Below are 16,884 nucleotides of genomic sequence, written 5' to 3' on the forward strand. Positions count from 1 at the left end.
TACCTATTCAGCTGCAATTGTTTCTGGAAAAGGTCTCTCAATATTTTATGTGTCAGGAGAGAGGATGGGGTTGAGGGGGAAGGAAAACGAGTAAAAAAAAAATATATATATATATATATATATATATTTTTTTTTTTTTAAATCATTTTTCTTTTGCAATAAGAGCTGCCTGCTAGCTGACATTGATAATTTCATGGTGCCTCAAACTTGTGATTTTTCAAATAAGGCCCTATAGCTGCAGCTGTCAGGAGAGATAAAGGAGCCTCTTAAGTACGGATGCCTTTTTAGGCATTCCTCCGAGGGGAACATTACAAGAAATCCATGTGACACACAACTCCTCGTACAGCTACCTGGTCTGAGACTAATGTAGCTTGTTAGGATACAAAACACTTTCCTAATAGAAAAAAATAATCTGGCGTGGAAACTTTATTACACTGTGTCAAACGCTCTGCCACAACACACCTGACCTTTCCATTTGTTTCCACCTGAAAACATTTCGTTATATCGTCAGGTAACCTTTTGACAGCAAATTTAAAAAAAAGTCTTGGTTACTGTTTAATGAAATACATACCATAGGGTGAATGCATTAGTTCTCTCTGACAATGCACATAGTACAATGGGACATGTAGTGAACAGAGGAATTTGCAGGACTATTTTCAATAGGGGTGTGAACGTTTAAACAAAATTGGGATGGTTTAGAAAAGAAATCCCTAACCAATGTATTTTTTTTAACAAAATGTACAATACCGTTCAAAAGTTTGGGGTTACTTAGAAATGTCCTTGTTTCATTAAATAGTATCCGCAAAACACCAGTCTCAATGTCAACAGTGAAGAGGCGACTCCGGGATGCTGGCCTTCCAGGCAGAGTTCCTCTGTCCAGTGTCCTTTTGCCCATCTTAATCTTTTCTTCTCATTGGCCAGTCTGATGTGGCTTTTTCTTTACAACTCTGCCTAGAAGGCCAGCATCCTGGAGTCGCCTCTTCACTGTTGACGTTGAGACTGGTGTTTTGCGGGTACCATTTAATGAAGCTGCCAGTTGAGGACTTGTGAGGCATCTGTTTCTCAAACTAGAACCTCTAATGTACTTGTCCTCTTGCTCAGTTGTGCACCGGGGATTCTCACTCCTCTTTCGATTCTGGTTAATGCCAGTTTGCGTTGTTCTGTGAAGGGAGTAGTACACAGCGTTCTTCAGTTTCTTGGCAATTTCTCACATGGAATAGCCTTCATTTCTCAGAACAAGATAGACTGACGAGTTTCAGGAGAAAGTTATTTGTTTCTGGCCATTTTGAGCCTGTAATCGAACCCACAAACGCTGATGCTCCAGATACTCAACTAGTCTAAAGGCGTCCAGTTTTATCGCTTCTGTTTTCAACTGTGCTAACATAATTACAAAATGGTTTTCTAATGATCAATTAGCCTTTTAAAACTATCAACTTGGATTAGCTAACACAACGTGCCATTGGATCACAGGAGTGATGGTTGCTGATAATGGGCGTCTGTACGCCTATGTAGATATTCCATAAAAAAATCTGCCGTTTCCAGCTACAATAGTCATTTACAACATTAACATTGTCTACACTGTATTTCTGATCAATTTGGTATTATTTTAAAAAGGGACACATTTTTTTGTTGTTGCTTTTCTTTCAAAAACAAGGACATTTCTAAGTGACCCCAAACTTTTGAATGGTAGTGTACATCGCAGTGCAGTTATAACAAAACTACCACTAACAGGTCCAGATCATCATCAAGAGAAAAATAAAAATTCTACAAATACCTAACACAACAATGCCATAACGTTAGAAGACATCCTTTTTTAAAATGATTTTCCATGGATATAAAGTGCTCCGCACGTCATCTTCATTAACAGTTGGGAAAATGGCAGAGAGTGAGACAGGGAAGTGACAGCAGCAAAGTCCTGTCTGCTAATACTTTGAGGTTAAAAGAGAAGGTGGTGAAATGTAAACTTTGCGAGGTGGAATTGAGCTACAGTGGCAGTACAGGTGCAATGCTTCACCATCTGAAAGGGAGGCACTGAGACCCCCAACCCGTTGCTGGCAGCAGTGCAGTAAGGGACGGAGTGAGAAAATCACAGAGCTGACTACAAAAATGATTGCAGTTGATATGCAGCCATTGTCAATGGTAGAGGATGTTGGCTCGCTGCCCTGATGGCATATATAGAAGCAGACTACAGGATGCCATGTCGAAAAACCGTGACAGCCCGGATGAAGAAAATGTACAATGATCGCTCAAAGTATAAAGCGCAAGCTCTCAAACACCATACGTAGTTTTAACAACAGATTGTTGGATGTCAAAGAACAGTCATACCTCACTGCAACGAGACATCACATTGATGAGAAGTGGGACATGAAGTCCCATGTACAGGACAACTGAGAACATGGAGGACAGGCACACAGAGAACCTAAAAACGGCATTAACTACCATCATTGCTGAGTGGGTGGGGACAGCAGTAAGGTCAGCGCTGTCTGGTAGCCATGACTGCAGTAGATTGAACTGCATTGCCCCGTAGTGGTCATACGCAGGACCAAATCTGAAGTGTGAATTCACATGTCAATTTACGAAAAAAATTCTTAAAGTTTTTTTTTTTTTTTTTTTTTTTTTTTACATTTGTCACATTCCTAATTTTCAATCCCTTACTTGTCTATGTGGAGGTATATAGAATGAGTTGAGATTTAATTATAATAATAATGTCCGCTTCCCAACCACACGCAAAACAAACAAAGTTTAAATATTTTATTTTGCCTTCTCCCGAGGGCTGTTGGAGGGATAGATTTTTTTTTCTTGAGAAATAACATTAGCTTAATTTTTTTTTTTTTTTTTAAAGATCAATCCCAGAGGGGATCATTTTGCAACATTTTTGCATATCCTTAATGCCCGAAAGCAGGCAAACTGCAGGTGGTGCATAAGGAAAGAATTACCATAGTCCCTCCAAGGATAAAGGAATTGTAATGGGGTAGGAGGTGGGCCCTAGATGTATTAAAAAGGATGTATTCAAACAGAATAAGACCAGGGGAAACTTTTTTCCCCAGACATACAGTGGGGGAACAAGTATTTGATACACTGCCGATTTTGCAGGTTTTCCTACGTCTGTCATTTTTATCATAGGTACACTTCAACTGTGAGAGACGGAATCTAAAACAAAAATCCAGAAAATCACATTGAATGATTTTTAAGTAATTAATTTGCATTTTATTGCATGACATAAGTATTTGATCACCTACCAACCAGTAAGAATTCCCGGCTCTCACAGACCTGTTAGTTTTTCTTTAAGAAGCCCTGCTGTTCTCCCCTCATTACCTGTATTAACTGCACCTGTTTGAACTCGTTACCTGTATAAAAGACACCTGTCCACACACTCAATCAAACAGACTCCAACCTCTCCACAATGGCCAAGACCAGAGATCTGTGTAAGGACATCAGGGATAAAATTGTAGACCTGCACAAGGCTGGGATGGGCTACAGGACAATAGGCAAGCAGCTTGGCGCAATTATTAGAAAATGGAAGAAGTTCAAGATGACGGTCAATCACCCTCGGTCTGGGGCTCCATGCAAGATCTCACCTCCGACCTCTACATGCTTTGTAAGTAGGAAAACCTGCAAAATCGGCAGTGTATCAAATACTTGTTCTCCCCACTGTATGTCACAATTCTGCCATCTAATTTTCCTTGAAGATATCCCCAGTGGGGTGGTGTGGAAAAAGTGGAGGGGAAGTTTATTTAAGGGCTCCCCACAGATTTTTTCTGTCTGTATTTGAATTTCATGGGTGTACTAGTACAGTAATAAAGTATGACTGACAGTTGTTTTTAATAGACACCTGGGAAAACCAGTGTGTACGCTGTTCCAAACATAACTTTATTATGTACAATTTAACTGATAATGTGGATATTTTTATTTATTTGTGAGTACATTACTTCAGGTGAATAAATCATCTGCCCTCAGCCACACAACAGCTACTGTACCTACAGTGTATTTTTCCCTGGTTAGGGTTTGTCCTGGTTGCAGTTGTTAGCAGTAATGCCTCCAGGGGCCATAGTGTGGAAGAGCTGCCATTGGCACCAATCCCTCCACAACAGTCAATATGGTTGGCTTGTGTCATGGTAGGGGATCCACAGAGATTATGACCATAACAAGACAGGGCACCTGATGAGAGGACATCAGCTGCAGACAGCCAGTCATATACACTTCCTTAGAATGAGTCAGTAGCTAAGGGTGCCAGGAGTGAGTGGCTAACTGGATGCTGGAGGTTTTACTCAAGACAGTCTTGAACAGTCAGTCACATGGCTTACATTTCAGTCTACTCGCCTAGGCACAATACAAAAGACTAAACACTAAGTTGCTAAGGGTCTCCTATGTGGCGACGCCATTGTTGGGCTGAGGAGGAGAAACACAATCTTCAGTAAGAGCTAGCACTAACTTATAGAGAGGTTATGCATGAAAGACATGTTGAAGAAAATGAGGAAAAAAGCATTCCTCTTATATGAAACAATAGATCTTGAGGACTTACAAAATATATTTTTGTATGCAATGTAAAATATAGTGAGGAAGTGACAGCGAGCCAAATAGACAGACGGGAGGATGGCTCAATCATGGACCGAGGTCTCAACAACCCCAGTCATCCAGGTAATTGAAATCTGTCCAAAACAGAAGCCTTAGCATGGTAATGTTCATGACTGCAGGAGAAATAGAAAGAAAATAATAATAATGTGGTAGGATTCTATTGATTTCAAATGGTGCTCTGCTCATAGTGCCAAGATGATCAGCTTATGTAATATTTCACAACAGCTTAACCTTCAAAGATGTGAGGGAGGAGAGATTATATACTAGACATGATTTGCTAATACTGGTCATGGTGCTATTACAGTATGTTACAGCATAATCAGAGTGAGGACAATCGGCGAACTGCTGTATACTTATGGCCTATTGTAACACCTTTCCACTACTCCTCACAGCGCCCCAAACTCTACCCTTAAAAAAACGATCTGTTTATCTAAAAAAGAAATATATATATATATATATATAATATTATTATGTCCAAAGAGAACAGACAAAATGGACATAGAAAGAACCTGGCTCGATGAAAACTATGGTGCTACCCATTCCAAGGTTAGGACTAACCACCAGAGGACTTGAAACTGAGCCGGAGATGAGAGGATCACCAAAACTAAAAAGGTATTTTGGTTTCAGCGCATTTTCTTTAAAAAAAATGGTATAGCCTATCAATGTGTTGGCATACTGTGTAATACAATAGATAATTGTGTACTAAAAATGTGAATGTGTTTTTGCAGAACATACAACCATGCCAACAACCATCCGTGGAGATCAGTCGACAAAGGGCTGTACAACGGGCTGCCCCGAAAAATGCATGGTCCCCAAGAAAGCGGATTCTTAAAAATATGTGTTTCTGTACGCAGCATGTGTGTTGGAGTCACTTACTTCTTAATTGATCTACCTTTCTATCATAGGCCACAGTAATCAATGGGGGCTCAGGATGATCTGATCATCTGATGAAGGTGCTCATGGATCAGAGTCAAACTTTGAAGACCGAGATCGAGTCATTGAAGGCAGACCAGCAGAAAGAAAAACATTCTCTGGGGGCAGAGATACAGGCGAAAGCTGATGCATTGGTCCAGAGCCAGGCGGCATTGGGGGAGAGCCAGGCGGCATTGGCGGAGAGCCAGGTGGAGAATGACGAGTTGAAGAGGGCGAGGAACGAGATGGAGTCACAATCCATGCCAGGACAGTCTGGAATTCCACCTCCGACAGGCAGAGTCAACATACGTGGCAGGTTCGTCAGGTCGTCGGTTCACCCTGACATTTCCATTCCTCTTCTGACATTAGAACTTGACGAACTGCTCACTAGGCACAGGATGGGGACTGGTCTTGATAAATCAATGAGATTTTTATTTTCACTGAATCTCGATTGGCTATTGGTTAGCCTACAATTAGGGTGTGGATTATTTTGCTCTTCACTTGCAGTCACTTCGTGGCCTAGGCCTACTCCCGACCAGTCATGTGGTACAGCGCCATATTTTCCTAATATTAAAAACAGTCAAATGCTGTAACGGCTGTCGTCGGTGGAAGAAGGTGAGGACCAAGGTGCAGCGTGGTAAGTGTTCATGATATTTAATAATAATCAAAACTGAACACTGAATAACAAAACAACAAAGAAACAACCGAAAACAGTTCTGTCTGGTGCAGACACACAAAGACTGAAAATAACCACCCACAAAACCCAACAGAAAACAGGCTACCTAAATATGGTTCCCAATCAGGGACAACGATTGACAGCTGTCTCTGAGAACCATATCAGGCCAAACACAGAAATAGAAAATCATAGAAAAACTAACAGACAACCCACCCAACTCACGTCCTGACCAACTAAAACAAAAGACAAAACAAAGGAACTAAAGTCAGAACGTGACAAATGCATTCCTGAATTCAATCGCTTTAGCCGACATGTTGACATTTATTCATTGTTTAAATAGTCAAGGCTCCCTTTGTTATTTCATTTTATAACTAAAATGCTTTAATGTATTTAGAAGACATGTACGACTTGTATGCTGTGTGATGACGTGCACACATGAATGAATGAATGAATGAATGATTGATATACTGTAAATTGAAGTAGGCCTGTATGCCAATAAGTAAATTAAACAGGACTCTTACTGTAGGTCTACAGCTCCATGTCATTTCAATAACTTAACTTCTCAAAGATGCCCTCTGGTGGTCAAACTAGTATTAACGGCAACAATAGCTGACAAATAACGTGCCATATAATTCTTTATTTATTTTTAACCCTCCCCTAACCCGGACAATGCTGGGCCAATTGTGCACCACCCCATGGGTCTCCCGGTCTGCTGCGACAGAGCCTGGACACGAACCAGGATCTCTAGTGACAAAGCTAGCAACTGCGATGCAGTACCTTAGACCACTGCGCCACTCGGGAGGCCCCATGCCATATAATTCTGTGGCACCCCGCAAGCTGTGCTGCAGTATGACGCAACTTTTAAAAAGAAGAACCACTGTACATCTAATATAGTTGTGTAAATTGAAGTTCAAAGTTTGCATTTCACCACCAAGGTCTAATGCCGATGTTATCTCAATATCAAATCATTTCCGGGTAACAATTACGTACCTTACTAACCACGTTTCCATCCACAGATTTCATGCGGGTTATGTCATATCGTATAAAAAAAATGACAGCTATAATTTTATAAAATGTTTTCATTCGACATGGTGGGATATTTTTGTGTCAGTAAAATATTAATGTTTTATACATTAAGTGTACAAATGCTTTCTGCACAACTGACAATTCATATCCACAATTCAAAGCATCATTTCCCTTTACTTTCGATGAGTGGATCAGCGTGAATTGGTTTAATTTCCAAACAACAAATATATGATTGTTGGCATAATAGTTATCTATAGATCCATATTGTTAGCTCTTCTTTTAGCTTTGCCATGCCCATGCAGAGCCCATGTATTTGTCGCATACTATTGTGTTACTGCTTTGACTTTTTTGTCATCAACCATATAATGGCTCTCTGCAATCACCGAGGGAGAGTAAAGACTTTATGCTAGAAATTGAGTGACACTTACCCGCTTACTATCAACCATCATGACGAAAATGCTAACAGAAATCATAGGGGTTTATTTTCTCTCAGGGGGAAAAAAAAACAACTGGGAAATACAAGTTGGACAGCATACCACAACAAGCTAAAACTATAACTTAAAAATGTCCTTGGGAAGGGTAAGGAAAGGATAATTCACTGCAGGTCCAATTCACTGTGTGAGGGTATGAACCAGGATGACCTGAGTAGAGCTCTTGCAGCCATAGAGAAGAGATCCTCCTAATTCTATGATTGCAGCCTACATGCTGTGTTCAAAAAAGCATACATAAAGTAATTTGAACCAAATGCTCAAGACCAAAATCCTTGTTTACGACAAAGTATTCCATTCACTCAGAGAGCAATTCATGTATGTATTTTTGCCATTTACTCAGACGGTACCATTTACTGCAGGTCCAATTCACTGTGTGAGGGTGTCAACTAGTGTGAGTGAACTTCTGAGAAGAGCTCTAGTAGCCTACATGCTGTGTTCAAAATACTTGAACCAAATGCACAATGTATTTTTGCCATTCACTCGGATGGCATTTCATGGACAGGGCCAATGTTATAGAATGTAATGTTACCCTTAGTAGCTGTACAGGTACTAGAGGTAGAACTAATGTAGCATGCCAGCACTGGTGGTGGTTACAGAGAACAATCAAACTATATGAATGTGGTTGTCCACTGTCTGTTGAGGTACTGTAAAGGCTGCAGATCATGCTGCTCAGCAAAGTCGAATGCTAAATCTGACTTAGATACTTTATCGCAGGTTTTCTTTGGGGCAAACCATCCCTACTAATGTATCCCTCCCTGGATTCCTTACCTAGCTATTTCAACAGTAGCACAGGCAACAGTTGCTATACATGTGTAAGGATGCAGGAAGGGTTTTGTGTTTTAGAACAGAAAACCATTGATTGGGTGAGTCATTAGGGCATAAGAATGAAGAGGAAAACAATGTCAGGTTTGTTCAAAGGCTGGAGGAGAGGACTATTAATCACAATGCATACTAAAAGGTTACTTTACCATTACATAGACTACTGCACTTCATCTTCCCCTTTAACAAAACATTATATAATTGGCTACTGGATAATAGCGGTGGTGCAATCAAGATACATTTTAACAATTAAATCAACATCTATTAGTACTGACTGTATGACTGCAAGACCAAATTATCACTTGTAACCAAATCTGTTAGACAATCATTGTCATTATAAGATCTCTGCATCTTTTTATAATGCTATATACGCTTCCTTTAGACATTTCTATATCCTCTGGGCAACAGACCAGCATTACACTCACCTGCGATGCTGGCAAAGATTTCGCTGATTCCGATGAGCACATACTGAGGCACCTGCCACCATATGGGCAGATCTGCTGCGTAGTAGATGACGTCGCCAAAGACCTGGTCGATGGTGCCATTAGATTTGATGATCTCAAGTCGTTTTGTCTCCAGTATACCTGTAGGGAAGGAGGCACAAAATGTGTATATAATGTCATTAGGCCTAGATGCTTGAATTATGTCAGTGCATGAACACCAATGGGAACAAAAACTTGAACTCTTGTTTTTATGGATTATGAAAATACGTAATGGTTCATTTTTTCTGTAAACACTACAAGATAAAGCAATGGCTATCCCCCATTGTTATTATTGATCGGCACCATCTAAAAGATGAGGACTTTCAACTTTCTATGCCGAGATGCAACACTTTTTCCCTCAATATACAACAGTCATAAAAACAGAATACTTGTAAAAGTCCATTAGGGCTTAAGTGTCAAGTCAAAGCCAGCGTTTAATTAAGATCACATCTGCATGCTCGCACTCAGATATTACAGCAGTTAGTAATGGAGGAGAGAGCCGACAACTCAACAATAACACCCCCAGCAGTTGTCATCAGCAGCTGCTGCTTCCTAAAAGCTTTAATCGATAACCATTATCATGGAACCAGCAGCTATTTCCAGATAAGGCCCAGAGACAGCCTCCTATCATCGCCCCACACTTAATGCTGTATTTGAGAGGGGATGGGGCCTTCTAATCCAGCTATCCTATAATACCGCCTGTCCATCCCAGGCAAGGCGGTCGCTGCCCTGCCCAGAGCAATTTCTTACACTCGCCATAAAACACACATATACTGCTTTTACAACATCATATCAGGCATTTAAGCTCTATCCCTCGGTGCTTAAAAAAAATACAACTAGAGCTACTTTTGCATATCTATTATAGAACATATTCAGCACTAGCTAAAGCAGATTAGAATTCAGTTTAACAGATTGTCAAAACTGATAAAAGGCAACGTCAATGGCCTTCAAAGGCAATGTCAACGCAGCTTTGCCATGTTTCCCACACCATGTGGTGAGGGCCAGCTTTGTGCTCCACCACTCAACAAGGGCAGGTCCGCATAGCCATAGATGTCAACCCTGTGAACTGAGGATAGCAGGCGTGCAAGACAGTGTTGATGCTAGCTGTGCCCGAGGCAACAGATACCACTATGGCAGATGCACAGCTGCCAATCTGTGTCCTACGGTGTGTGTTCCCTATACACCATTAGGTCAGTTACTGCGCAGCAGAGGATTAAGGCCTTTTTAATATAGTAGTTAGCAGAAGTAACAGAGTACAGACCATCAATTAACTATAAAGGCACTCTCCAAAGTAGCCCATAGCACATTGCATACACTGAAATGTATAGGACATAAATCAGTGTTTCCAAAACGAATTATTATACTATAATAGCTATGTGATTTGCTGCCTTACACATTAAAGAGAGCATTTCACAACTAAATCAGTGTGGGGACATGCAAGAGTAGAGTAAAGGAGTTATGCAGCATTCACCCCCTACCTGTCCTCTGTGTGACCAATGGCCACAGTAGAGGCTGCTGTACTGTCATAAACCCTTTATCTTCATTACTGTGAGTTCAAATTGCTTTAATAAAAAATATTCAACCTTTTTCTTCTCCCTTCTTTCAAGTGCTACAATTATCTTTTAAAATGTTCTTATAGTAAATAAATGGCAAGAAAAGTCTTTGACCATATGAAACAAACATACACTAAATACATTTCCTTTTTGCAATAGTAGTGGCACGGTGAGTGTAACGGATGTGAAATGGCTAGCTAGTTAGCGGGTACGCGCTAATAGCGTTTCAATCAGTTACGTCACTTGCTCTGAAACCTAGAAGTAGTGGTTCCCCTTGCTCTGCAAGGGCCGCGGCTTTTGTGGAGCGATGGGTAATGACGCTTCGTGGGTGTCAGTTGTTGATGTGTGCAGAGGGTCCCTGGTTCGCGCCCGGGTATGGGCGAGGGGACGGACGTAAAGTTAAACTGTTACAAGAGCATCTAGACAGCATTGTCTGTGTCCAAAGAATAGCATCATTAGAGGTGGTTAATATAACGATACAATAGCAACAAAAAAAATCTAGTGTATATAGGTTCTGTATCAGACAGATTTTTCATTTAGCCTTTCTCACACAAATACACATCCCCACCTACCTACACTACCTAGTATAGATGCACACACATGCACACACACACCCCCATGTTTAGACAGTAAGTTGGTAAGTAATTCCTTCTGCAGGGTGCCTGTGGTTGGCTGTGGTTTATTAATGACAGTGCTGCAGTAGTGAGTGGGATCCAGCCGAGCTGGTCTGTCCATGGGGAGGGAGGGCTGTGTCTCTGGGGTCTTCATTAGGCTCTGATGACATCCCCACATGGGGCACCAGCTACCAGCTAGCTAGAGCCTCTGGATCACTATCTCTCGATCACACAGTCATATGCCTCATACAGCAGAATGTAATGCAATATCTATACACTGCATGCAGAAAGTACTCAGACCCCTTCACTTATTCCACATTTTGTTACGTTACAGCCTTATTCTAAAATTGATTAAATAAATAAAAAATCCTCATTAATCTACACACAATTAGACACATTTCCACACAGAGGTGGGAATAATACTGTGAAAATAATAATGCCCTTTAAGTGTAAGAGCAGTTTCAAAAGAACGCCTCAATATTTAAAAAAATTAGCTCTTTGCTTAAAAGCTATTTTTCTTTCTTTTTGAATATTTTAATTGAAAACATTTACAGTAGATATGTTTCAATTGGCAAAACATTTTCATGCAAATATACTAGAATCTGCATAAAGAAAATACAGTGCATTCAGAAAATAATTCAGACCCCTTTTTCCACATTTTGTTATGTTACAGCCCAATTCTAATGGATTAAAAACATTTTTTTTTAAATGTGCTCATTAATCTACACACAATACCCCATAATGACACATTTTTGCAAATGTATTAAAAATTAAAAACAGTATTGCATGAGTATTCAGACCCTTTGCTATGAGCCTTGAAATTGAGCTCAGGTGCGTCCTGTTTCCATTGATCATCCTTGAGATGTTTCTACAACTTGATTTGAGTCCACCTGTGGTAAATTCAATTGATTGGACATGATTTGGAAAGGCACACCTGTCTTATACAAGGTCCCACAGTTGACAGTGCATGTCAGAGCAAAAACCAAGCCATGAGGTTGAAGGAATTGCCCGTAGAGCTCCGAGACTGCACTGTCGGGGCACAGATCTGGGGAAGTGCACCAAAAACAATGTCTGCAGCATTGCAATTCCCCAAGAACACAGTGGCCTCCATTCTTAAAATGGAAGAAGTTTGGAAACATCAAGACTCTTCATAGAGCTGGCCGCCCGGCCAAACTGAGTAATGAAGGGCTTTGGTCAGGAAGGTGACCAAGAACCCAATGAACACTCTGAAAGAGGTCCAGAATTCCTCTGTGGAGATGGGAGAACCTTCCAACAATTTCTGCAGCACTCCACCAATGAGGCTTATATAGTAGAGTGGCCAGACAGAAGCCACTCCTCAGTAAAAGGCACAACAGCTCACTTGGAGTTTGCTAAAAGGCATCTAAAGGACTCTCAAACCATGAGAAACAAGATTCTATGGTCTGATGAAACCAACATTGAATTATTTGGCCTGAATGCCAGGGAACCTCCAGACATGACACCAGGTTCTTCCTGGTGAAACATGGTGGAGGCAGCATCATGCTATGGGGATGTTTTACAAGGGCAGGGACTGGGAGACCAGTCAGGCTCGAGGGAAAGATGAACAGAGCAAAGTACAGAGAGAGAGATCCTTGATGAAAACCTGCTCCAGAGCGCTCAGGACCTCACCTAACAGGACAACGACTAAGCACACGACTCTAAGCATACTGCATACAATGCAGGATTGGCTTCGGGACAAGTCTCTGAATGTCCTTGAGTGGCCCAGCCAGAGCCCGGACTTGAACCCGATCGAACATCACAGGGGAGACCTGAAAATAGCTGTGCAGTGACGCACCCCATCCAACCTGACAGAGCTTGAGAGGATCTGCAGAGAAGAATGTGAGAAACTCCCCAAATACAGGTGTGCCAAGCTTGTAGCGTCATCCCTAAGAAGACTCGAGGCTGTAATCACTGCCAAAGTTTCTTCAACAAAGTATTGAGTAAAGAGTCTGAATACTTATGTAAATGTGAATGCATTTTAAAATGTATATATATATACACATTTGCAAAAATGTCTGAACCTGTTTTTGCTTTGTCATTATGGGGTATTGTGTGTAGATCGATGAGGAAAAAAACTATTATCAATTTTAGAATAAGGCTGTAACGTAACAAAATGTAAGGGGTCTGAATATTTCAGAATGCACTAAGAATAAAGTAATGACTACTAGGACTGTGTGTGTGGGCATGTTTAAAGCAACTGTAAACAAAATATTTACGCCACACTAGATACGAATTATCCTCTACAAAAAGGCTGTTAACTGTGTTCAGCTGTGAATTAAAAAGCCATTGTCTCACCATCCAATGTCATAGCGGACACCAGCACATTTAATGTGCTCATATACTGGAGTGAAAATGTATGAAGTAGAGATCCTGGTTGTGGTAAGAAAAGTTTTCAAATCACATGGATTGTTATGATGGCGCCGGAAGAGATGGCTGCCATTTTATGGGCTCCTAACCAATTGTGCTATTGTGTTTTCTCTTCTATTGTGTACATAATGTTTCTGCCATTGTCTCTTATGACCGAAAACAACTTCTGGAAATCAGGAAGGCGATTACTCACCTCATGCCGGGCAAAGATTTTTTCTTTAACGAGTCGGACGCAGAGGATTTACTTCAGACATCTGACAAGGCCCAAATCCCCGTAATTTGCATGAAGAAGAGATATTGGGGACGTAGGTCGGGGTGCCTTGTAAGGACCCGACGGCGAGTGAGTAATCCCCCTCTACCATCGGCCCTATTAGCCAGTGGTACCCAACTGTCATACTTGAGTAAAAGTAAGATACCTGAATAGAAAATGACTCCAGTAAAAGTCACCCAGTAATATTCTACTTAAGTGTAAAAGTATTTGGTCTAAAATATACTTAAGCATCAAAAGTAAAATGTAATTGCTAAAATATACAAGTATCAAAAGTAAGAGTGAAAATGTTTTTATTCCTTATGTGATCCGTTTCAGAAAACTAGGCGTATGTCGCGGGTCACTACTTCCCAGGAGAGCCATTTGAACAAAGTTTTTTTTTTTTTTTTTTTTATATCAAAATGTTTTTTTTGGCAGAAATGCCTTCTTGAACATGTGAACTTTCATGTACCTTTAAAAACAAATTTGTATGCCATCTGTAAATACAAATAAAATTGTTCAATTACGAGCTTAGTTGGTTTAGCCAAAGAAAAAGTGGCAACCTTCCCACTTGCCATGATTGGCTGAGATGCCGAGAGATGAGTTTGGATTGGTCTACCATTTAGCACACTTCTGTCTATTTGAGCTGGTCAGTATATCTAGGTAATCCTGTCTAACGCGTAAAAAAACTAAATGTATTGCTCTCCACTTTCTGGAGGACTGAGTTTTGAAATGAGTGGAATTCGAGTATGATAGTTTGAAGATGTAATCCGGAAACTAAGGGCAACCATGGCATCCGACAGGAGACGCGTCCAACCATGAAAATGTATACGGGTAAGATAGTCTGGATAGCTACATTATCAGATATTAGTTTTCAAATTTTGACAGAGCCATTAACTTGGCTAGCTATAGTCTAATGTTAGCTAGCTAACATCGAACCTGGTTGTTAGCTACCTGCAGATTCATGCAGGGTAGTAACGTCATGAGTTGTGGTTATGGTTCATCGTTTACCTAGCTAGCTCCACTATGCAAGTAACCATTTCGGGTGCATTCGTAAATTCAATCTGGCCATCAACTCCGATTTCAGAGCACTCTCGTATGAGTGTGCCAGAGAGCGCAGAATAACCAATGTATTTACACTCACACCGATTGAATATGGCCAGTGTCGCTCTGAATTTACGAATGAACAATCTGACAGCACAGTTGCAGTCATCAACGCTCTGTATAACATAACAGCCTAACCAGCTCTGTTTGGGCTAGTAATGTTCAGTGAGCTGTTCTCTCTCACTCACCTAGCAAGTTAGCTTGGGCGCTTGACTGCTGCTGTTAGTACATTCGGATCAACCCTTAAAGAGAAAGGTGGGGCTAAAGCTTAAGAGGGTGTGAACAATGGTGAATGGGTGTAGACAAATGGCTCTCCAATAGTAGTACCAAAACATTCAAAGGCCATTTCCTCAAAAGTGAGTTTACAAGTTTATCAACTTTCAAAGCAAAATGACTTTCCCATTGTTCCTCAACTGTAGTGTATGATATACAATTTTGTAGCTAAGAGTCTCCACTTTTATCCAATGTCAAAAACACCATTTATAAAATGTTGCTACATAAGACCAATTTGAGCCGGTCGGTCACATATTAAGCAAACCAGATGGCACCATTTTATTGGAAAGCCAGGGGCACACTCCAACAGCATGTATGTTAAGTGAGTCCGCCAGATCAGAGGTAGTAGGGCTGACCAGGGATGTTCAGCTGAGAAGTGTGTGAATTTGACTATTTTCCTGTCCTGCTAAGCATTCAAAGAAAATGTATGGTGTAAAAAGTACAATATTTTCTTAAAGAATGTAGAAGTAGTCAAATATATAAATAGTAAAGTACAGCTAACCAAAAAAACTACTTACGTAGTACTTTAAAGTATATTTACTTAAGTACTTTACACCACTGCTTTTAGCCAATGTGCAATCATTGGATAACAAAATGGATGAGCTCTGATCAAGACTATCCTACCAACGGGACATTAAAAACGGTAATGTTATGTTTCACCAAGTCGTGGCTGAACGATGACGTGGATAACATACAGCTGGCAGGGTTTTCAGTCCATCGGCAAGATAGAACAGCTGCCTCCGGTAAGATGAGGGGTGGCGATCTGTGTCTATTTGTAAATAACAGCTGGTGCACAAAATCTAATATTCAGGCTGTCTCGAGGTTTGGCTCACCTGAGGAGCATCTCATGATAAGCTGTAGACCACGCTATTTACCAAGAAAGTTTATCCATTTCCCACCACAAACCGATGCCGGCACTAAGACGGCACTCAACGAGCTGTATAACGCCATAAGTAAAGAAGAAAATGCTCATCCAAAGGCGGCGCTCCTAGTGGCCGGGGAGTTTAATGCCAGGAAACTTAAACATTTTACCTCATTTCTACCAGCATATTAATGTGCAACCAGAGAATTTTTTAAAATTAGAATAAAAACTCTTGACCACCTTTACTCCACACAGAGATGCGTAGCGTACAAGGCTCTCCCTCCATTTGGCAAATCCGACTAACTCTATCCTCCTGATTCCTGCTTACAAGCAAAAACTAAAGCAGGAAGTACCAGTGACTCGCTCAATAAGGAAGTGCCAGATGACGCAGATGCTAAGCTACAGGACTGTTTTGCTAGCACAGACTGGAACATGTTGAAGAGTACACCAGTCACTGGCTTCATCAATAAGTGCATCGATGACGTCATCCCCACAGTGACCGTACATACATGCATACATACATACCCAAACCAGAAGCTATGGATTACAGGCAACATCCGCACTGAGCTAAAGGGTAGAGATGCCGCTTTCAAGGAGTGGGACTCTAACCCGGACGCTTATAAGAAATCCTGCTATGCCCTCCGACGAACCTTCACAGGCAAAGCGTCAATACAGGACGAAGATTGAATCGTACTACACCGGCTCCGACGCTCGTCGGATGTGGCAAACTATTACGGACTACAGAGGGAAGCACAGCCGCAAGCTGCCCATTGACACAAGCCTACCAGACGAGTTAAATATCTTCTATGCTCGCATTGAGGCATGGAACACTGAAGCATGCATGAGAGCATCAGCTGTTCCAGAC

General features: G+C 41.0%; 1 protein-coding gene across 6 annotated transcripts in view; it reads right to left on the minus strand.

Moving 5' to 3' along the window:
* Positions 1-16,884, minus strand: part of LOC139545490 (solute carrier family 15 member 4-like) — a 113,665-nt gene that overhangs the window by 84,404 nt on the left and 12,377 nt on the right. For all 6 annotated transcript variants that reach the window (XM_071353308.1, XM_071353307.1, XM_071353305.1 and 3 more), the window contains exon 7: positions 8,925-9,083. In XM_071353308.1, coding sequence (XP_071209409.1) covers positions 8,925-9,083 — 159 coding nt within the window. The remainder of the gene's footprint in view (positions 1-8,924; positions 9,084-16,884) is intronic.

Source organism: Salvelinus alpinus, chromosome 19 (genome assembly GCF_045679555.1).
Source record: "Salvelinus alpinus chromosome 19, SLU_Salpinus.1, whole genome shotgun sequence".
NCBI classification, from domain to species: Eukaryota; Metazoa; Chordata; class Actinopteri; order Salmoniformes; family Salmonidae; genus Salvelinus; species Salvelinus alpinus.